Consider the following 24,271-nt stretch of genomic DNA (forward strand, 5'->3'; position numbering starts at 1 on the left):
CAAGGAACTGTGCACTTATCCTCAGCCAGGGGTGCACAGCACCATCCAGCTGCATCGCTCACAAATGGGAGAAGCAAGAGAGAAGCAGCCTCCTCTGTCACTGCCATGCTTGTTAGGAGAGCCCACAGCTCAGCCCGAGAGCGTAAAGTTCACCTTCCAGCCAGCCTGTACCACTAGTAGGGAAAGATTTCCTCCTATTTTTTCAGGATCAACAGCCAACAAACAAGCAGAATCAGAGAAGAGGATGCGCTGTGAGAGCGGAGCCAGCATCCCATCGCTGCGCTGCTGGCAGAGCGAGCACTGCGGTACGTTGTGGCCTCCAGGACTATTTTTGGTGATCACTGCAGATGTAATCCTGTCAAGTTCAGGAAGACTTGCAGGAGCAGAATTGAAAGAGCTAATGCAAAATAAAACTAAACCCTCTCTTCCTCACTTTTTAGACCTCTCCTCCCACCTCTCCCTTTTTCTGTTAGGTTAGCAGCTAAATTCAGGTCTGTGCTACAGGGAGAGTACTCAGCAGGACCAACATTTTATTTTTATTAATTTAAACCTTTGTGGTATCTAGTTAATCAAGGTTCTCTATTTTTCATTAAAAGTAATGAATTTTATTATAGAAAGGGTAGTTTATTAGTTCATACAAGTAAATACTAACAGTGCAGTTAAAGAGAGGAAAAAATAGGACAGACATTTAGTATGACACACCTTCCTTGCAATTAAAATCAGAATGTGCTTTTCTATTTACCTGCTTACGACTAATGGATGCAGCTAAGAGACATTTCACATTAATATCACATTGTGTTCTCTAAACATAGTGTAGCTGTTAACATATTTATAGATTAGCAGTAGTAAAGACCCGTACTTGGATGCAACATTTGCAAGAAGTATTTGTCAGAACATCAGGAGCAGCTATCCAAACAAATAAAGCCTAAATGCTAAAAAGCGCTAGTGACAAATTCAGAAGTGCATGAGTGGCACTTTAAGTTCCACAATATCAGCGTAAATTGATGTAAAGCTACCCACCAAGGGAAAGGAAAGGTGAGAAAACAGCAGGAAAAACGACTAACAGAAAGGTGTAAAACAGATTCTATGTGGTGGGAAAGTTTTATCTGACACCTCTTAGATGCCTTTCCTCTTACCACACCTTTGCTTTCTTCTCCCTATAAATTACCCTGACTCAGATTATGCAGAAATAAAAAGCAATGCACTGCTTAATTTAGCATAGTCAATTCTAAGAATCTTAAAAAACCCCAATAATCCTAAATTGTACCTGTTTAAAGGCAGCTCCTCCAGTCGTACAATGCTATAAACATTTATCACTCCGACACAGCAAGCCTGGGCCCCCATTATTATCCTTTTGTGACCTGCACAGCTGGTCCAAAAAACAGTTGTCTCCAATTATGCCCACAGATAATGGTGGGTAAATTCAGCTGTGCAGTATTAGCTCAACCTAAGTATGATCCCATTTGACTAATTTCCTAATTCTTAGCAGGGTGCTTAAGAACCTATTATCATGCAGACTCAAGGAACACAGAAGTCTAGTTATTTGCATCTGTTCTGAGAAAGGCATTTATCAACTGTGCCACAAATTAGAAGTTTGCAGCTAACAGACTAATTTGTTACCTATGCACACCGACTGCAGGCACTCGCTGCCTAAAAAAAATTGCAGCTGGAATTTGTCTAAACTTTTAATGTTCCATAAATGGGTGTTTGTTTCCAGCCAATATATCTTATTATTAAACAGCTTGAAATAGGAAAGGTTGAAATTGGGTCGAAAAAGATATATTCCTTCATAAAATCATATGTGTATTCATCAACCCAGCTGGAATGCTGTTATTGGCACGATTGCTGCTACTTGACTGCACTGTGATCATAAAGGTTATTAAACGGGTTAAAAATAAGGCAGCAGGAAAATGGAAATTACTTGCATATATAACCAGGCTTTTTGCAAAAAAGCAAATCGCGTAGTGTGGTTTGTATTCTGTGGAGTACGGGATGCCATGCACTACATCGTTTGAGTGGTTTGAAATCTGATTAATCTTCTCAGTAGCCTAACGTAAACTCCTCAGGCTGCAGGCATATTGATATTTGGATTTTCTCCCTAAATTCACTTCTCTCTAATCTTCTTACCAAACTCATCTGTTACTAAATCAATCTTCAATGTTGTTGCTTTGAAAACTTCACATGTCCCTTCGGACTTTCTTTGACTTCCCCATGCTTCAGCTGAGCCTGCTCTGAGGTCCAACAGACCATCAGGTAGCAGCCCTCATCCATTGTCTTCTGTAGGGTCCAAACTAAATTCAGACTCAATGTTCAAGATCCTTCTCAGATGTCATTCTAGTTTTAGCCAGAACATACATCATAGAATGTCCTGAGTTGGAAGGGACCTCCAAGGATCAGTGAGTCCAACTCCTGTCCCTGCACAAGACAACTCCAACATTCACACCATGGGTCTGAGGGTGTTGGCCAAACGCTTCTGGAATAACGTCAGGCTTGGTATCATGACTGCTACCCTGGAGAGCTGTTCCAGTGCTCCACCACCCTCTGGGTAAAGAACTTTCTCCTAATACCCAACCTAACCCTCCCCTGGCATTATCTTGAGTCCTATTATTGGTCATCCCAGAGAAAAGATCAGAGCCTCTCCTCTTCCTTCTCTTGTGAAGAAGCTGTAGACTGCAATGAGGTCTCCCCTCAGTCTCCCCTTCTTCAGGCTGAACAGACCAAATGACTTCATCCAGAGATATAGTAGCACTTCTTCATATCTTGCCATTCTCGTGATCTTTCCTTCCCTCTCAACACATTTCCTACATTTCCCAGCAAAGCAAACTTGTCTTGTTTCCTCACCTTTGTCATGATTTCAGGAATCTATGCATGTTCAAGCACTAATATACACATGCTTTCCGAACTGCTCAAATCTTCATACCTCCTGACTGGCTTGCACTGTTCTGCACCACACTATCCACGCTAAGGTGACAAGAAAGCCATACCAGCACATTTACCCATGAACAGACTCATGCTAATGGCTTACTGTGCTTGACTTCCTGAAGAGCAGTTACGTCCTAGATAAGTCACATATCTCCAAAGTGAATCACTTTCTAAGGAGTGAAATTTTCTGCTATTACAGGAAGAGAAACTAGAAATAAAAACTCTGAAGGCATTGCAGAGGCAGAGGAAGCTTCGCCAAGCAATAAGAAGGCAAGGATATGGTTATATTGAACCATTTATAGAGGAAGACCACAAGAAACCTGTCTGAAAGCGATAGGAAAGAGTAGGAGTCAGAAAAGCAGCAATATATTAAAAAAGGGAACCTAAATCAAATGGTCTGTGATCAGATCCTCAGGAATAATCAATAGTGGTGAATAATCAATAGTGGTGTGGGAAGTAGTGCAGAGAAGCTGCACAGGCATTTTGTAATGCACAGACCTGCACTATCTAAAATGAAGGTGATTCATTTTTGGCAAGGTTCTGCCTTCTTCAAATATCACAAGTCTTAAGGGACAAAAGTTGTAGCCAGAGGATCTTTAAAGCTGGAGCACTGGGAAAGCAGGCACTCCCAGTTGTTTTTATGGAGAGAGAGAAAAAGGAGGAGAAATCCTTAAACCGACAAAGGAGTAAGGTGATGTTCAGTGTCCAAATAGGATGGTAGAGATACCAAAGAACTATCCATGCCTCTTCACACCAGGGAAAAGGGATGTTAAGTTCGACCAGACATAAACGCAGCCCAGAAAATGAGTTGAGGGGGTGATGCCATGTTCACACAAGCTCCTTTATCACACCAAAGCAGTTATCAATCTGGTCCTACCTATCACCCTAATTCTTCAAATCTCAAATATCTTTTTTTTTCCCCAGGCCAGTGATTCTTATCCTTTTCTACATGTGAATAACCAAAACTTTACTGCCTGCCCTACCGTTCCAGTGCTCAAGTTTCTGTAACTCTATCACTGAACTAGACTTCACCCCGTCTTCCCGATATGGTAGGCTTCACTTCATTCCTGTGCAGAGCAAGCTTGGAATCAGATATGAAACAATGTGTTTATTGCTTTACAGGTTTTTTTAATAAATAAATACCCTCTCGGTGTAGGTTGGCAAACCCACTGCCTCGTTGTTCAGAACAGAGCTCCATCAAAAGCACACTCAGAGAAAACTTTCATCTTTATTCAGACATCCCATTGCACATGGACACATTCCTCGTGGATTTCCACCCTGACCTGGCATGGAGATTAATATTGCTTTGGTGATGATTTAGCCTTTGATCCCCTATTGAGCCCCAGGACAAACTGATAGTTGTGAGGTGTTTACTGGGATAGGAGTGATTTGCTATCGGGCCGTTGACTGACATCCCATCCTTGTTTCACACAAATCCTGCTTTCAATGTTGATAATAGCTTTCAATTCCTGCTGGCTTGAGCAGGAGCTGACTGCATAACCAGGAAATGAAAGACATAACCAGCCCCTTGAGTGATCCTACCCCTTGAGAAAAACATTGATGAACGACAAAACGCAAATACTACATTGCATCAGACAGACAACTATCACCGCAACCTAGAAACGTTTGGCTATATATTAAGGATGCACGGGGGCAAAGCGTATTTTTCAGGTAACATTTAATTGGTTTTGGCAGTAATTTTGTATTCTACCAATAATTTTCCTGTTAGTGAGGAGAACAAAGAAAGGGGAAAATCTAAGATGCTGGGAGCGAAAAGGACTGCTGGATGGCAAGCGGTGTTGTGACCACTTAGTTATGGTTGTTGTTGGGACGTAACAACACCTTGGGTGTGATGACTGCCAATAAACCAGCAGAGAACTGGGACCCCAGAGAAATTCTGCAGTGACCTTGTCCTGCCAGGCACGGTGAGCAAAATAGGACACACACAAGCACTGACTGCCTAAACCCAGAGTGTTTGTACAGCAGCTCGTAGCAGCTGGCATAGGGAATGACACAGTATTCACAATGTGAAGCAGAATCCTCACTGACACTGGGGATAAATAGTATGGAGTGCATCAGAACTAAGTGCAAGCTTTGAGGAATTTGTTTAGGTTAAATTCCACAAATTTTAGGACAGCGATAATAATGGTCATTATGGACCAAGCATTTTCCAGAGAAAGTGCCTTGAAATTGAAAACACACTAAACTAATGTTTAGTGAGAGCAGTTGGTAAAGTGTTACTTCTGGTGAATTACAGTTGTCTTCTTTCTTCTCTGATAATTTGCGACAATTGCATCCTAATGCTATTTCATTGATTTCTACTCCACTTTAGCTCCCATGCTGGGTGCAGTCAGGGTGACAGTACACAAACATTAAACTGCTATAGGGAGACCTACTGCACATACGCCTTCATAGCAAAATCCTATAGGCTTTAAAGGGAGTGGAATTTAACATAGTCCTATCGATACTTCTTTAGACATCCGCAAGGCTGAATCGGGAATCATATCAGCCACACAGGTTACATTTTTTTCTTAAGCCTTCATGGGGATTCTGATCTATTAATTTAAAAAGATGATGCAGAGAATTTGTTGAAGCTGCTACCTTAGAAAACATTCTGTTTTGCAAACGTGCTTTTGTGAATAAGGCCTTTAGCATCAAACTACCAGACCACAGGCAATAGGGTTAATCCGAACGAACACACTTTGAGTCAATGACAGCTATGATGAAGCTAGGAACTATTCCTCTCTGCAGGGAACTTAATTTGGAGAGTGGGAAATTCCCAGGCACAAACCAATGATGGTCTTGGAAGAGGGAAATGTAACGCTGGGATGGCTCACGGAAGCAGATGAGGCTGCTGGAAATGAAAGAAACCTGCTCAGCTGAGAGAAGAGCTGTATAAACATTGATAGGAAGAGTTCTAGAACTAATTCGGTGATGGTATCAGCTGATTTCACCAAGGCCAGTTAAACTGGGACGACTCCCTGGTTCTGATGGCAGGCAGGGAGTTATAGAGGGATTCTGGCCCAGCAGACCTTAGTGATAACATTTTAAAGAAGCTTGAGTGATGTGAAAATAAAGTAAATAGGTACAGAATTCATTTTTGTCTACATCCATGTACTTCACAACTCAAAATAAACAGCAGTGGTGTCTCAGAGCCCTCTGCAAAGCCTGTGCTGTATGCTGTACTAACAGGGATCAACTACAGAAGCAAAATTGTCGCACCAAAAAACAATAAAGACCTGTGGGAGAGAGGAAGTGCCGGAACTTCCAGCAGTGCTTCTAGCTCTTCGGGTAAATATTTGTTCAGTTCAGGCCTCTCATAGACCAAACCATAGAAATACCCAGAGTTTCTAAAAGAAGTTTCAGAATCATTGTTTGTGTAGAAAACTTCCATGTCGTCACGGGCCAGCATGTCCTTAGAGACCTGCTTCTCCTCTCCCTCCCACCTTTAATATGGACAATTCCCACCAGGGAAGGAACAAAGCACTCCCAGGGAGTCTGGATCTCTCCCTGGGCAAGACATCCCACTGCAAATGGGAGCCCCGGGTTACAGCTGCCCCTCAGCAGAGCTTGCAGGAAGGCTGTGTTCTCTGCTTTGAGAACAGTCAAAGTGGCGCATTCCCCTTCCATTTCTATTTTAATTGTTCCACATTCATCCAGGTTCTGCCTTGGCCATTCAGAAAATAAAGCCATAAATGGCTTTAAATTGGAGGTGGAAAGATTTAGATTAGACATTAGGAAGAAATTCTTCACAATGAGGGTGGTGAGGCCCTGGCCCAGGTTGCCCAGAGCAGTGGTGGCTGCCCCATCCCTGGAGATGTTCAAGGACAGGCTGGATGGGGCTTTCAGCAACCGGATCAAGCGGGCGGTGTCCCTGCCCGTGGCAGGGGGGTGGAACTGGATGGGCTTTGAGGTCCCTTCCAACTCAAACCATTTCATGATTCTATATCTCCTAGAATCAGGTCTCATTTCCACCCGAGGGTCTGTGCTCTAAAGAGATGCCCTGCACGAGGGAAGCAAGAGAATTGAAATATTTTTACCGCATCAGGAAGGTGTGCGTTCCTAGGCCTCTAAACTTAGACTAGTGCCTACCTCTTCACTTTATGCCTGATGTCACAGCCATTACCAGCGAAGCAGGGTGAGAAAAGGTGTTCCTGTTTGAGAAGTGGGCATTTATTTTCTTTCACATTCTGTCCAGCTGGGTTGGCCACCACAATATATTCTTCACTTCTCCACTAGTCAAGCATGATGCCTTCACTTAAATAGCACAGGACAGAAAGTCTACGTTTGTCCTTGTGAATGACAAATTCCTAGTCAGTAGGACACCAAACTAGGTAAGACATATGGAAATCTTGTGCACAGGAAGATCAACATTTATATTAGTACACATTTGTCTACAAGTTTTCTATAGTTATTGTGTCCTTTTTCCTAAGCAATGACATATAAAAACATCATAAAGCAGTGATGCATCATATGGGAAAATAAGTCTCTTGGACCAATGACCTTTCCTGAAAGCTCAATGCCAAACTATCTGAAACGAAAAAAACAACAATCTAATTTCAATCATTATGTTATGCAGACACAAGGAAAAGATTCTGGAAAAACAAAAGAGACAAACCCAGAATAAGGTTTTCACAGATGTTACCTTACTAGGGTTCCCACTATATTTGACAGGATAAGCCAGAAGAGAGCCTATTTTTGTATCTTGGGCTAAGCTGTTAGAAGCTATTTTTATCTCTACTGTAATGATGAGTACTTTCATTTCCCTTAGCAAACCAACAACAACAAAAAAAAGCAACATAAGACAAAGTCATGTAATAGGGAATAGCAGGCTGCAGGGAAAGAGGCAAGGAGTTAGCTTAAAGCTGCTAATTCTACAAACAGAGAATGATGTATGTATTAGAGGGGGAAAAAAAGGAAATTTTTCAAAACGCCAAGGAATTTGAAGTGATTGTGGATGTCACCAAAAATAGCCAACCATAATAGGACAGATACAAACTCCTACGCTTGTGATATCTGCACAGGGTTTATATTTTCCGCAAGTTAAGCAGTCAGCACTCCATATGCGTGTCACGCTCAGATGTGTGCAAACTAGAGAGCTCTCAAATAACTTCAGCTTTGTCGCGTATATAATTAGGGTTACACCTAAGAATCACCGTAAATACACTTGGTTTCTGTCCTCCATCCCACAAGATACAGTCCTTGGTGCAAGTAGACAACACAACTGCATTCCTCCCATTTTTGTTGTCCTTCAGCCCACACAGTAGATAAGCAGATTACTGGTTCTGTACAACATTTCCTTTTGCTAGGCTTCAGCGTTTTAAAGCTCTTTGGCTGCTCATTTTCCTTCACTGGCAAATCTTACTTCTTAAATTCAAGCTATGAATTCTTGAAGCACACCTTGAGAATCTGGTCACTAGAGCTCCTGGATTAACTGTGCCATTTGCATAACGGTAAACTTAATGTTGCACTTCCAGAGCTTGTATCCTCTAAATTGCACTTACTGATGAAATACAAAATCCTCTAAAAGGGTTTTCCAACCTAAACCAATTTGTAAAGTTGTTTTTTTTAATCTAAAACATTAAAGAAATTAAAGTGATCGGCATATAATTAGATTAATTATTCATATCTTCCAAGTTGCTTTAATTCTAATATATAAAAAAAGATTAAATATCCACTCAAAGGATTAGGCAAAAAGTCAAGCAGCAGCAACACATTTACATTACCTTACTGTGCAAATTATAAAACTAATTAGTCTAAAGTTTCATAAAAATGAATTGGATCTTCATTCGCACACCAACACAACTTTACATATTCAGAATGGACACTCGTATTATTTCCTCATGTTTGTAGCCCGAGTCAGCCTCCTGCCTCTGTGACTGCCGTTATGCTACCACAGCTCAGCTTTTGTTCTAACCAGGGAAAATTAAATCTTGACCTAAATTTATGAAAAGCTAAAAACGTTCTAGTCAACTGTATGAAAACAAAAAGTCCAAGAAAGTCTCATTATAAATCTTACATCAATACTGCTGAAATGGTCTGAAATAATTCCTTGTGAAAATCAAAAGATAGGCTTAGTTGCTTTTCTGATGCTTCTTTCTGATGTCCATTTCTTTCTTCTGAAAGTGCATGCAATTTCATAGAATCATAGAGTATTTTAGGTTGAAAGGGACCTTAAAGATCATCCAGTTCCAACCCCCCTGCCATGGGCAGGGACATCCCACTGGCTCAGGCTGCCCAAGACCCCATATGACCTGGCCTTGAACACCTCCAGGGATGGGGTATCCACAGCTTCCCTGGGCAACCTGGGCCAGGGCCTCACCACTCTCATAGAGAAGATATTCTTCCTTACTTCTAGTCTAAATCTGCTCCTCTCCAGTTTATACCCATTGACCCAGTCCTAACACTATAAGCCTTTGTGAACAGTCCCTCCTCAGCTTTCTTGTAGCCCCTTCGGGTACTGGAAGGTCGCTTACAATATCTCCTCGGAGCCTTCTCTTCTCCAGGCTGAACAAGCCCAACTCTCTCAGCCTGTCCTTGTATGGGAGGTGCTCCAGCCCTCGGATCATCCTTCTAGCCCTCTTCTGGACCCATTCCCACAGTTCTGTATCCTTTTTATGTTGAGGATTCCAGAACTGGACACAATACTCCAGGTGGGGTCTCACAAGAGAGGAACAGAGGAACAGAATAACCTCCCTATAGAGAGGCAGAATCGCCTCCCTGATTTCCAGTGTGCTTCACTGTATTCTCCTCATCTGAAACCGTACAAACATACATTACAAGTCCAAGGCTGTGTACTATAAATGACTCTACTCCTCTTCTTTGAAAATTGTTCCTTGTTGAATAAAAAGATTTCAGAGGAGTACAAGGAAAACCAAAATACAAACTTTCCAATCCCGAGTTTTTGCCGAGACAGTGCTGCAGGGTGGTTTCTAGGAGATAATGAGTACCCTTAAACATCACTGACACTCTCTATGGTCAGATAGCCTTGTTCTGGGTAGAAAAAAAAACTATTAAAGAATAATATTTCCATTAGCTCATTCACCACTGAAAAAAAGCCCAACAACATTTGTATCTTGAAGATAAAGTCTGTTTTGATCTTGTGGGCAAAGAAACATATTGTTCTACTTTCTTAAGGTCGTTACTCACCCTTATCTAAGGTAAAATGAAACCCCTTGCTTTTAACAGTTTTCCAAAGAATCGCTTTGCCTATTTTTAGCCATGTAAGCTATGTAACGCTTCAAAAGCAGACTGCACCATATCAAAGCATACTTCTTCATTACACAAGGCCCACAGGAAGTTAAACGAATTACCTTTAGAAAATCCTAAACAGGGTATTCATGTCTGAGATGCGCAGTGACACCTGGAGACAAAAGTCAATATTTTCAAAATTACACTCTCTATAAAATGATTATTAGAAACATTCTTTGGACTTTAACTCTGTTATCACAGAATCACGGAATCATAGAATGGCTTCGGTTGGAAGGGATCTTAAAGCCCATGCAGTTCCACACGCCTGCCACCGGCAGGGACACCTCCCACTGGATCCAAGCCCCCTCCAACCTGGCCTTGAACACCTCCACGGACTGGGCAGGCACCATTGCTCTGGGCAACCTGGGCCAGGGCCTCCCCACCCTCACAGGAAAATCTTCCTAAGATCTCATCTCAATCTCCCCTCTTTCAGCTTAAAACCATTTCCTCTCATTTTACCCCTGAACTCCCTGATCAAAAGCCCCTCCTCAGCCTTCCTGGAGTCCCTTTAAGCTGCTCTAAGGTCTCCCTGGAACCATCTTTTCCCCAGGCTGAACAATCCCAGCTCTCTCAGCTTGTCCTTGTATGAGAGATGCTCCAGCCCTTGGATCAGCTTTATGGCCTCCTTCAGAACTGCTCCAACAGATACCTGTCAAAAGATCTAGGTCTGTTGTTTGATGCTTTCAAGCTGGACCCTCATTCAGCTCATTAAGTCAGCAGCGCAGGGTAGTTGCTTTGCAAGAGCCCAAGAAGCAGGGGGATACGGGCTGGGAGAGGTTTATTCACACATCTTGATTTTGTGAAATGTTTGCTGCCCATTGGCCATAACTGAGAGCGCGGCTGACAACGCAACAGCTCGGTGTATGATCAGGGAGCTCCTAATGGCACTTGGGCAACCTGGGAAGGCAGGCTTTTCAAACCACTTCTCTCCATGGTGACGGTATATGCATCATGCAATTAATTCCTTGATGGGGTTAGGAAGCAATATTTTGCTCCAACTGATGAAAGGAGCTTTACATGATCAGAAAACAATCACTTTGGATGGACTATTAGAGTTCCTCTCAACACCAACTGGCAGCTGGAAGTTCTGACGATAATAAAGAAGATAATTAGGGTAGCCCACCGACAGCAGAAGGAGCACTTGCCCTGCCATGAAGGCGGCTGAAAGTTTGAAGAAATAAGAAACACTAGAAGGAAGGTAAATTCACTAGAATAAGCAGTTGGTGCTTTAGAGCATAATTATCAGACAGAAAACACATTGTTTAGCATACTTTATGTTAATGGAGGGCTAGCATGGCCCACTGTGCATAATTTAGCTGAACAATTGATAAGAAATTTTAATACATATATATATATGATTACGGCTACAGAAAAAAAAGGCAAAACACAAGAGAGATCATAATAGGCACACGTGAACTCTGAAGGCCTAATTACATCACGGGGGAGGGTAAGCAGTTACTGCTGAGTCAAGCAGAAAATTGGGGTAATTTGTAAACAGGTAGAGCTGTTATCCAGGTGCGCCAGCATGTGCATGGGGGCTGGTGGTGGGGCGCTGGACTGAGGACTTCTATCTCCCTTATGGAGCAAGCAGTCCGGCTGCTTGCAAAGCTTAAGGAAAGGAAATTAAATAACGAAAAAGGGGCAAACAGCCACCCCTGCCCTTCCACTGCAGCCACATACCCAGCTTCCAGCCAAGAGCTGGATAACCCGGTGCAGTAGGATGTTTGCAGGAAAAGAAATACCATCTGCGGGTGAAATGTGAAGTTAGTACTTGTGTGTGTGAAGCTCAGAGATAAAGCTAAGTGACTTGGTATTTTGCCATCAGGACACTCCCCACTCCCTACTCAACTGAGAGCAAAATAGTTCATACATGGCTCCACAATAGCAGAAGGAATCACACAGAGGTAAGCTGGTGCCAGCAATGCAAGTCCTGCATTCAGTTCTGGACTCCTCAGCACATGAAGGACATGGAGCTGCTGGAGAGAGTCCAGAGGAGGAAACAGAGATGATCCAAGGGCTGGAGCATCTCTCATAAAAGGACAGGCTGAGAGAGTTGGGATTGTTCAGCCTAGAGAACAGACGGCTCTGGGGAGACCTTAGAGCGTCTCCCAGTACTGAGAAGGGCTCCAGGAAAGCTGGGGACGGGCTCTTGATCAGGGGATAGAACAAGGGGGGACAGTTTTCACCTGAAAGATGGGAGATTGAGATGAGATCTTAGAGAGAAGTGTTTTCCTGTGAGGGTGGGGAGGCCCTGGCCCAGGTTGTCCAGAGCAGTGGTGGCTGCCCCGTCCCTGGAGGGGTTCCAGGCCAGGTTGGGTGGGGTTTGGAGCCCCTGATCCAGTGGGAGGTGTCCCTGCCCATGGCAGGGGGTGGAACTGGATAGGCTTTGAGGTCCTTTCTGACCCAAACCATTCTATTCTATGATTCTATGATCATGCCTGGCAGAGGCACGGGCTCTTCCTCAGAGATTCTTTAGGTGGCCAGTTATGGGAGGGAGAAAGGGAAATCAAGATCCTGGGACTTTCAGAAAGTACTCCAAAGGTCCTCATGAATGGATGGATGGAAGAAGCTGTCTTGCAGTAGCCAAGTGTCACATAAAAAGGTTTGAAACTGTTTTTTTTTAAACAAAAATATGTAATAGAACATGATATTTTAACACGTTAACCATGTGCCTATATTTCTGTCTCAGGGTGGGGTGGCAGAGTAGATAAAATGTCTCCTCGTGCCTTCTAAAGTAGTCTAACTACTAAAGGAGTCTAACTCTGACCTCTGCTAACAAAGGGAATCACAGTGAGCTGGTTGGTGTGTGACTGACGCCTAGTTGGTGAAGCACTGCAGCTGCTTTAGGACAGTTCTACTGCACAGCCAAGTGCCTATCCTTGATGCATCAAAAATGTGGGAAGAAAAAAAACCACTCTGGAAGTCCTTGCATTTCAGATTAAGTGCTCACACACGTAGATTTTGAGGCCTGGAGGTTTAACTAGAAGCTCATAAAACAGCCCATGACAGCACTGCGTGTGAAACATCCTTAATGTTTTTGGAGAGGTCGTTTCCAGTTGCATTGCTATGGTAGACACCTAGCAGATATTACTAAAACAGGTGAACACGTTTGGTCCTCCCATACAGGCCACGGACACACAATAATTCTGGCAAACTCTGGGCATGTTTTTTCCTTATCAGACTCATTCATCTCACTAGCAACATGCAAAGAACAATAAAACAAGCCAATCTCTTTAAAACCTGGCTTAGTGGCAATCACAGCCTTCAGAGTCCCATCATCCAAGGACAGACCTGCCGGTTCCATGGCCCTGCAGAAACCCCGGCCATGGCTACCAGCTATGGAAGCGTCCCAGGAGCCACTAAGCCACTGTTTCCTCACCATGGTCACAGCCCTGGACCCAGAGAGAAGCACTTAGGGGTGTGTGAGCTGTCAGAGTTGATGGTGCACCTTTGCTGTATTTTTAAGGGTCTCCAGGATGACCAGCCAGCCCCAGGCACCAAATCCCAGCTGAAGCTTGCAAAGGAATTTAAGGAGGAGGAGTGGGTATTGCAAACTGCAGAACGCTAGGACTGTTTTCTAATGATTTTTTTTTACATTAAACCCCCTCCATCTGTGCCTTTTTGTGCCAGATAGATCAGTAATTATCAGGAAATCCCTTCACTTTTAATCTACATCAGTATGAATGCAATCTCAGAGCAGCCCACAATGACTGGAAGCTATTATTTTCATAGGAAATAATAGTGACTGGAAGTGATAACTCATGGTGCTCAGTGTGTGTGTCATCATCTGATAACACACACGGCTGTACATCCCACCACAGCGTTCTGGTGCAGGGCTCCGATAGCCTTTATTACAGGGGAACGATTGAACCAGGAACCTTGTCAAATCTGCCGGGGAGGCTGCGGGGGTTGTATCAACATGGAACTTCCATTCATTATTTATGGACATAAAAATTTGGGGCCTTGGAATTGGCAGCGTGAAAAGCTGTTTTAATTTGAGCTATAATTCTCTTTTGTACTCTCAGTCATTGACTGTGGCTCAGATAAACGTTCAGTCGGGAGAGCGAGATTGTGGCACGGAGAAAAAAAATAACAACCCAAGGATATTTAGCTCTCCTCCCACAAATTCTTCCTGGAAATACTCTTGCTAAACCCTCTGCCCACTTGAACAGCGTGCTTATGATTAACTGCAGATGAGCCCAGCCGTTTGCATATGTAGTTAATTTGCTCTAAATTTCTATGCTGTATTATAACGCTAATGATCGCTAATAATAGACAAACCCACAGTTTATTGAGTAAGTAATTTGAGACATTATGGTTTTTATCATGTGAATAGGATCAGGCTGACCAATTTAAACGGGGCAGAAAGAGATAAATAACGTGTAAATCAATCACAACACCAGCACGCTCTGGTTCTTTGCAAAATGATACGGATTGATTGGTGAAAAGGAGGCCCCGTGAGCAACTACCAGTAGGAAATAGTCAATAAACTTCCATGCTCAAGAAGGAAAGGTCACATGTGGAAGGAAGTTTATACCTAAACTGAAAAAGGGATTCTGTCAGCTGACTGCACGGGCTCAGATGAGGTTGCATTTTGTACCGATGGGTGAGGCACGCTTTTAAAGAATAATGAAGACAGATAACAAATCATGCAGCCAATAAAAAGGGAACCATGCTAAACACAGACAAAACTATGCAAAAAAGAGTTGCACTCAGGCTTGCGGTCACAGCTATCTACTACAGTCATGTAAACAAGAGAGCCATCACGTGCTGTCTGAGGGATGGTGTTTGGGAATAAAATAGATCCTTCCATTTGTTTTTCTTACATAGGGATTTTAGTTTTGATTGAAGCAATTATTTTTACCTTTAGAAAACACTGAAAGTTCATTAATTAAAAATCCTATCTAGCACACTCGTAATTCATTGTTTTAAAGAATAGTTAAAAACAGAAAATAACTGAAGTACATTTAATAACTTCATGAGCGATTAGTGCACTTGAATGAAAGTACCTGCCTCTGGCACTGGGACTTGCAAAGTACTTGGGGAATTTTGAATGAAGTTTTGCTTAGTAGAAAGCATTATTAATTTTTAGAGAACAAAGAAAAGTAGAAGAAGGCATTTCTTGGACTTTCTCTTTCTTTGGACTTCACTATATGAGCCTCAGACAGAGACTTCACTCCAGCAGAAGGCAGCTGTGCATACATCTCTCCAAAGCCTGGTAATAACACTTAGAGGTAGAGCCAGAGGAGAAAGCTTTCATATAAAGTCTCCACAGTACTCTTCTGGGAATAAGAGTTAGCATGTGAATTGAACTTGCACCCAGTTATCTCATGACTGCAGCTTACCCTCGATCACAAGACAAAGATACTACAAAATATACTGTGGGGAACAATCCTTGATTGTTTCCAGGGTATGGATTAAGTGTAGCCAAATGACTCCTTTTCTCTGCTCACAGTCTTTTATGGCCAGCAGGCCACTCAGATACTTCATATTTAAACAGAAAACCTGGAAATGGATCACGCTATATTCCACTTTTTCTCACCCATTTTTACTAGATGTTGTTCAAAATATATCCTTTTTTATTATTATTATTTAAATGCAACTAATTTCATGCATGAATGTGTGGTGTCATGTCCTGGAGTGATTTTGTACTGACAAGTCTAGCATATCAGAATCCATGAAATCTGGGAATAAAAATACCCCAGCACTGCCTATTGTGCCTCTCAGGGATATGTTTTGTTAAACATTGCAAATTCCATTTGTTGAAGCAATGAGATGCCTTCTCAAAAAGGGAGCACAAAGAGAAGATGAATACTGTGCAAAAAGGAAAGAACATAATAGACAGAAAGATGCCAAAAAGACATGATCCTGAAGCCTTTCCCTCTTCACCTCTGTTTAGATAAAGTCATAGAATCCCAGAACAGTTTGAGTCAGAAGGGACCTTAAAATCACACAGTTGAACCCCCCCTGTTGTGGGCAGGGACACCTCCCACTGGATCTCATTGCTCCAAGCTCCATCCAACCTGTCTGGGGCAGGGATGGGGCAGCCACCTCTGCTCTGGGCAGCCTGGGCCAGGGCCTCCTCACCCTCACAGCAAAACATTTCTTCCTAAGAGCTCATCTCGATCTCCCCTCTTTCAGCTTAAAACCTTTCCTTCACATCCTATCCCTGCCCTCTCTGATCAAGAGCCCCTCCCCAGCTTTCCTGCAGCCCCTTTCAGTACTGGAAGCTGCTCTAAGGTCTCCCAGACCCTTCTTTTCTCCAGGCTGAACAACACCAACTCTCAGCCTGTCCTTGTATGGGAGGTGCTCCAGCCCTCTGACCACCTCCGCGGCCTCCCCTGGACTCCCTCCAACAGCTCCATGTCCTTCCCGTGCTGAGGACTCCAGAACTGGACACAGAGCTTCAGGCGAGGTCTCACCAGAGCAGAGGAGTAGAATCTCCTCCCTCCCTGCTGGTCCCACTGCTTTGGATGACATGGTTGGTTTCTGGGCTGCGAGCGCACATTGCCGGCTCATTTGAGCTTCTCATCCCCCAGCACCCCAAGCCCTTCTCCTCAGGGCTGCTCCCACCCAGCCTGTAATTGTGCTTAGATTCCCTCAACCCAGGTGCAGGACCTTGTCCTTGACCTTGCTGAACCTCATGAGGGTCACACAGCCCCACCTCTCCAGCCTGCCCAGGTCCCTCTGCATGCACCCCTTCCCTCCAGCATGTTGAGAGTGCCACACAGCTTAGTGTCATCGTCAAACTTGCTGAGGGTGCCCTCAGTCCCACTGTCCATATCTGTGACAAAGTATTAAACAACACCGGTCCCAATACCAACCTTTGGGAGAGACTGACACAGCTAGGGCTCAGCTTTAACACTTCAACGAAGTATGACATACAGATGGCACTGAATGAAAATGGCCAACTTGGTTTCCCCACTGATTTTTTTTCCAAAAGCCTGGACTGTGTGGAAAACAAAGATAACTATTTGCCTCTGCTGCACTGGAGTGATCGATGGAAAGCAGCACAGCCTACACGGAAAGCCCTGCCAAAATCTCTCAAACGGAGGAAGCCCCTGCTCAGTGCGACTGCTCTGATAGAATATAAGGATTCCCCTCAGCAGCAGAGGATGGCAGAGTCCTTGCTTCTGTCCAGATTCCAAACGGAAGGGAAAAATTTCTTCATGGAAAGGGTTCTCAGGCATTGGCAGAGGCTGTCCAGGGAGGTGGTGGAGTCCCCATCCCTGCAGGTCTTTAGAAGATGGGTAGATTACGTGCTCAGGAATTTGGTTTACTAGTGGACAGGTTGTACTCAACAATCTCAAAAGTCTTTTCCAGCCAAATTCTATGATTCTATGAAAAAACTTGAACAAATAAAGTATGAGACATGGTGAGCAGAATCATAGCGGATGCTCCACTCCCGCACAGCCCAAAGTGGCTAACTGCTGCAGCCAAGTGCTGCTCACAATAGGGCATTTGGGCCATGAGCTATCAGGCTGTAGATTCAACCATTCCGTCTCTGAAATATGTCATGGGGCAGCGCTGCTCCCCTCACTCCACTTGCTCTGAAGGTGGCTGCGCTCCCAGCTATCCCGCTGTGTTATTCATTGCCAGAGTATTTCTTCAGATAGGCAGCCAGGCTTAAAGGAGCCACTTTTATCTTCAAGCGTAATTCTCCACTCCTACATTGGGAGAAACACTTCGCACCTTGTAAACTTTTAGATAGCTCTGCTGAGCCGAAATGGACTCAATATTTTTAAGGACTCACGGACCAAGTGTGACTGAAGCCTGCACGCATCATCTGCATTCGAGCCATAGTGCTGGCTGTGCAATGCCTCCTGACTCAGTACACTGTCAGCAGAATCGCTTAAGCATGTCCTTTCTTCTTCTTTTTTTCAATTATTTAACACACTTTAAACATTAACTTTAAATGAAAAATACTAGGATCAAAAAATGTTTCTAATCAAAAAGTATCCTCACATTTTATGAAAAATAATTAATCGATCCCCCAGTAATTCATAGGATGCATGCTAGGCTTCTTATATGTATTTCATATCTGTAATCATAGATACGGTTAATTAAGCTGAGTCCATGTTTTCCTAGGCTGGGTCAGAGTGAGAGCACCTAAAGTCACAGGATATGTCCATGCTGACGTACAAGTTCAACCTCAACTAGCCAAGTGGGCTGTCCTACCTGCTCTCTAATCGATATCCTGTGGTCCATCACAAAGCCTTCCCCACTCGACAGCCTTCTCCAACAAGGCCCTAACCTATAACTCGGATTCATCCGGGCCACCAGTGTCAAACCCTCCTTAGGAACCTCATGGTACATTTATTTTGGTGGTTGAAGTTAGTCTCGAGCTTGGGCACAACCATGGCACACTCCTGCCTCAGCTGAGCTGACTACAATGCTTGTGAGGCTCCACTGAAAACTGAGCCACCAACCTGAGCCTGGAGTCAGGAGCCAAAGGAAAAAAAATGCAGAGAAATGGCATATTTTGCTTGGGGTGAGGCACTGAAGAACATCTTAGAGGAAATCACTTCAGTGAAGCAATGCCCAAGCAGTAGGATTTCACAGATCCCAAGTGATCAAGTCCCCCTGAACCACTTATTGGAGTGCATCTTTTCTTTCAGATGTTAAAGAAATGTCCCTCTTGGACTGCACATTTTCTTTTTTTCTCAGTGATTACTGGATATTTTTTCTTCAATTTAAACATTTTTAATGTAATCTTTACTGCCTAGAAATTTATCCAGAACTCTGAAGCACTTTTTTTTTTACTTTATCACCCTCAGTTGTAACAGAAGCTCTTGTAGATGCTGTGTTCAATCTCTCTGTCCTCGAAAGAGACAAACGGGAACAACTGTCACAGACTTTGGCTACTCCATTGATTGTTGTATGGGGAAGAAGATAACCCACATTGGTCTCTTAGAGGGGTTGGCTGTGCTACACCCACTGAAGCAAAGCAGAACAATCATTTTAATTGAGCATGAAAATGAGAGGAGATCGCTGGAAGCCCACACTGCCTGAGCCACAGTTTGACATGGGAACTTCTAAGAATAAAAGTCTTGTTGAAATAACAATGTGGTGGTTCAAGACCTGCAAGGATACCTCTTGGGCTGAATAGGGTTTCAGAAAAAGATAATAGATGTCATTTCTGTGTAACGATTGTTCGTGATACTCATTTGGAAAGTCCAAGTATCTGTCTCCTGAGAGTTTCGTCTTTACAAATGTCTGTGGAAACAATTTTTCATTCCTCCTCCTTCTAGCACAGCTTCCCCTTTCTTTATAGATACTTATCGGGCCTGGGTGAGAGCTGTATCTACAAAATAAAAAAAAAATAAGGTCTTTTTCTTTTTTAAAAAAGTAGCATTTTAAAATTTTGGTAAAAGATAGTAATTCTTAAAATGTCAATGAATTTTAGCTTAGCTTGTCCATCCGAAAACTCCAGGGCCTACATCCAGGAACTTCATACCAGCAATATAATTTTAAAGCTACTAAATAATCTCTTTATGGCATGTAACAGAACACTGTTGGACTTAATAAACGAAATTAAAATCAAAAGGATTTTAGCAATGTAAGAATATTAGAATTAGAGTTGTGAAGGCAGTTAATTATACCAGTAGGATGGATAATTAAAAATTACCTTCTCAAAAGAGGAAATCTGATCTATTGCATATTTGTCAAAATTTCATTTTGGACAAGTGATATCACAGCCGAATTCCTGTTGTTGTTCTACTTCTGTAGTGTTTTCTGGGGGGCCTGGATCAGAATCTAACACAATGTGTCAGAACATAAGTTATGCAACACTAAAAATAACGATATTTTTTCAACTGGATGTTTCAATACCTAATCTGAATTTATTGCGGTGGATGGAAGCAAAGAGAATGCTAAAGAGGACTCGGCATCGCTGAACAGGCAGATACCGCAATTCATTTGCCATCTCATGTTAATTAGCTTTCCTTGTTATTCAGGTAACGGAGCACACCAGAAAAAAAGTGGCATGTTTCATGCTTTCTAGACTTGATTGAGATCGCATCTTTTCAGCACAGCTGGCATTTCCATGGGCACAGGCAACCAGAGCGGGATGGAACCGCGCTGTATTTCCAACCAAAAACGCTTTGCAGAAGAGCAAGAGGAGCAGCAGCAATGTGTGAAGACCTCCGCAAACACATACTCAGAGCTACAAGAAGGAACCACACATATGTGAACCAAGCCTCTGTGATTGTTTACTCTCAAAATGAATATTCACTGGCAGGAAGTTTTTAAAAACCTTTTGAGAGGAAGCATTCAAAAAAGAAGCCTGAGAAAAAATGATGGTGCAATGGGTTGGGAACCAAATGGGGATTCTGGCTGAACTTGTTCAATTTCTAATCCTGTCTCTGTTTCACCTGCAATCACTTAGCTTTCCTATGCCTCATCTGACTCCTCTTAAGCGAGGATAGGGGTCACATAACTTTTTTCAAGTTATTTGTGATTTATAAGGAAGAAACCCTACTGAAAGGACAGGTATTATCTTCCCAGCCATGCTATTGCTTTTGTTTGCAGTCAGTTCTTCAATGGAAACCAGATTATGCACCTTCAAATTCATAAGGAAATATCGGCCTTATAGTGGAAGATTAGCTCCATCTTTCATGTGAAACAAAAATAAAAGAGCACTGGAAAACTCCGTTACCTGCAAAAAAATCATGAAGTAGCAAGCTGGAATTGCAGGAAGGGGACAGAGTTAAGGTAATCTGCTCCCTTTGTATCAGAAATACCAAAACTTACTTCCTACATTTCCAATACATTAATTTCCTAACCTAAACAATGTTGCATATAGTCTGCTTACTGGTCTTTTCAACCAAAACTTTGTCTAAGCGAAGCCCTCAGTGTGGGAATTATGAAGTTGCTATTAATTTCCAAGTCTAATTGTGCGATTATAATTCACCATTGCTACTCTTTGCATGCATCAAAATGTACTGTCAAACATAGCCCTCAACATAAGAATATGTGATATATCTCTAAACAGAGGGGATTCTGGGGATTCATTACATCAGTTTATAAACCACACCTTTTTATGACATCTCCATCATGAGGATCATAGACTTACAGAATGGTTTGAGTTGGAAGGGACCTTAAAGATCATTCATTACCACCCCCCTGTCATGAGCAGGGACACCTCCCACTGGATCAGGTTGCTCCAAGCCCCATCCAACCTGGCCTTGAACACTGCCAGGGATGGGGCAGCCACCACTGCTCTGGGCAACCTGGGCCTCCACCTCACCACCTGCCCAGGAAAAATTTCTGTGGATCTGTGAGGTTCTTTTTCAGTGACACTAATGGACATGGTTCATCCATAGTTCTCATAAAGGATCTTCTGATTTTGGATATGAATTCCACCACACATCACACAGCAATATCTTGCAAGAGGTCAGATAAGTTTGGACCCCCCTTATAAATGCTGGATAGGACTGGTCAGCTACTTGGCGAGTAGTACAAACATGTAGAAGGTACCAGTTGGCTCATATTGTTTGTGGAGTTTCCACAGTGGGAAAAAAATAATTTAATTAGTATATTGTGGCTTTCATCTCCAAGCACTCCCTAGATCTATAACTACACATGCACTGCAGATAAAAGATTTGCCGAGTGGCTGAAGAATGTCCTTGTTGCCTGTGGTTTAATGAACCGAAAACATGGTATAGCCAGGACGGAAAAATACTCCAAGGAGCAACTGAGAACATTCTTCACAGTAGTATCTGCCCCCTCCGGACCCAAAAGTTAAGAGCAGAGTTATACATTTGGCTTTCTTCTGAGAGATCGTGTGGCACGGCGTAAGGAATAATGGTTGGCACTGACTCAGTTCCTTTGTGGTGAAGTCTGCAGAGGCATCTTAACCTGTCACAGCTAATGGGTTTTGCTGTGGATGCCAAAGCATAACATGGTGAAAGCATTTGAAGAAATAAGCATAAAAATGTCTAAAGCACTGATAGTCTCAGGAGCAATTTAAAAATATATATACACATACATACACATTTTTTTTTTTTGGCCAATTGATTTTCAGAAGCCCTACAAACACTGGAGGAGAGCAAAGTTAATGAAGAAGTAATGAAATAACTGAGGGGGGAAAAAAAGAATTGTAGAAGTTTTCTTAAGTAATACAATGTCCTGGGTAGACATGCATTTTTAAACAATGGCTGTAATAACGGAAAATTAGACTCCATGACTTATTCATAGGTTTCTGGTTAACACTGTTCTCCATTTCAGGCAGTTCACTCTATAAATAGCATCTTTAGGTGAGATGCTATTGTTTTGGCCATGCAATATGAAAAATAAGTACTTGTTCTTTTGGATTAGAGATCATCTCTCCGTGACCTGTACCCACACATGAAGACAGATATTTCAGTGCAGATCATGGAGGAATTGCTTCTGTTTGGAACAGGAGAGAGAACCCCAAGTGATAAATATTCTACTTTTAACTCTAAAACTGCAGTTGCCTATTTGATATAGAAATCGTAAAAATTTAAAGGAAGAAAAAAGTATTTGATGAGTCTACAATCTTTCTACTTAAGGGATATTCAGAGGACCTATAAATCCTCAGTGGAATTAATAATTGAGACTCTTGAAAGCTCTAAAAGGAAATATTAAATATGCAAAATCTTGGTGAAAAGCATAATTAAGGCCATAAATGCCTAAAGTTTAAAGGGCAGGCTACCTCTCTCAAAGATTTTCCACTGTAACATTTACATGGAAGTATAACACAATACATTTTTAAGCAGCGTTCTTTATTACCTTTCTTGCACCAATTTTTATCTTTTCTTTTCTGTATTAAAGAGTGTATTTTAGAATACAATTTCCAAGATCTCCCGACTTAAATGGATGATATGAAGGCCCACACTGTTCTTTTTTGTTATGTCTTCCATGCAGTCTAAACAGCACTTAGAGGGCTGAAATTTTCCTTTCTTTATTATCATTCCTCTTCTCTTCTCTTCTCTTCTCTTCTCTTCTCTTCTCTTCTCTTCTCTTCTCTTCTCTTCTCTTCTCTTCTCTTCTCTTCTCTTCTCTTCTCTTCTCTTCTCTTCTCTTCTCTTCTCTTCTCTTCTCTTCTCTTCTCTTCTCTTCTTTCTCCAATTTTAACCAGAGCTTTTACTTAAGGAGGAGGAAGCCTCCAGCTCTGACACAAAAATCCTAAGACCACTAATTGAGTTTGCCCAGATGTCAGTGGAAGAATATCTTCCCTCCTTGGTTCCAAGCATTTCGACATTGGAACCTACAGGAAAGCTGGGAGGTGCTCTTGATGAGGTAGTGCAGGGATAGGACGAGGGGGAATAGTTTTCACCTGAAAGAAGGGAGATTGAGATGAGATCTTAGGGAGAAATGTTTTGCTGTGAGGGTGGGGAGGCCCTGGCCCAGGCTGCCCAGAGCAGTGGTGGCTGCCCCATCCCTGGAGGTGTTCAAGGCCAGGTTGGATGGGGCTTGGAGCAACCTGATCCAGTGAGAGGTGTCCCTGCCCATGGCAGGGGGTGTGACTGGATGGGCTTTGAGGTCCCTTCCAACCCAAACCATTCTATTCTATGGTTTCCAATGAGTGTTTACATATATATATCTATATGAGATCTATCCGTATGTATATGCCATGCGGGCTCTCTTCAAACAGACACAGCAATATTTCATATTGCTCACTGGAGGAACAAGGTCGCTGCTTTCAATAGCCCTGAATACTTACAATTAATTTAGAAATGTTACAGACGAGCTTCTTGGTACCTGTGACTATCAAGTCCTTGTGCTTTCCAGAACATGCTGACTTGATGAAAATACCGATCTTCAACTCGACAGGAAAAGAATCAGAGTTTGGTTTTTTTTCATGTTAACCACCAGAAAGATGATATTTCATTTTGTACAAAGTGACTTGCAGAAAAATAGCCTTTCATTGCAACCCAGCCTACACACAGTTTCCGCCCCTCCAAACTGGCACTTTTTCTTGATACCGTCCCACCCCACATATTTGGAAAACCTTCCCTCTTGGCAGGGATTTGTTTGCTTTTACACTCAAGCATTTCTGCTCACAGCGGGTTGTGAAGTAATGGAAGTTAATATCACACAATTCTGATAAACATCTCGCTTTTTTTCTTCCTCA

The 24,271-nt window shown here is 42.6% G+C and overlaps 1 protein-coding gene across 5 annotated transcripts in view; it reads right to left on the reverse strand.

Moving 5' to 3' along the window:
* WWOX (WW domain containing oxidoreductase) overlaps positions 1-24,271 on the reverse strand; it is a 547,784-nt gene that overhangs the window by 99,248 nt on the left and 424,265 nt on the right. The window contains exon 9 of one of the 5 annotated variants that reach the window (XM_054078619.1): positions 10,236-10,285. The exons of the other annotated variants lie outside the window; for them this stretch is intronic. Within the exon in view, the coding sequence (XP_053934594.1) occupies positions 10,238-10,285 (48 nt within the window). The 3' untranslated portion in view covers positions 10,236-10,237. The remainder of the gene's footprint in view (positions 1-10,235; positions 10,286-24,271) is intronic. 5 annotated transcript variants of the gene reach the window in all.

Source organism: Cuculus canorus, chromosome 13 (assembly GCF_017976375.1).
Source record: "Cuculus canorus isolate bCucCan1 chromosome 13, bCucCan1.pri, whole genome shotgun sequence".
NCBI lineage: Eukaryota > Metazoa > Chordata > Aves > Cuculiformes > Cuculidae > Cuculus > Cuculus canorus.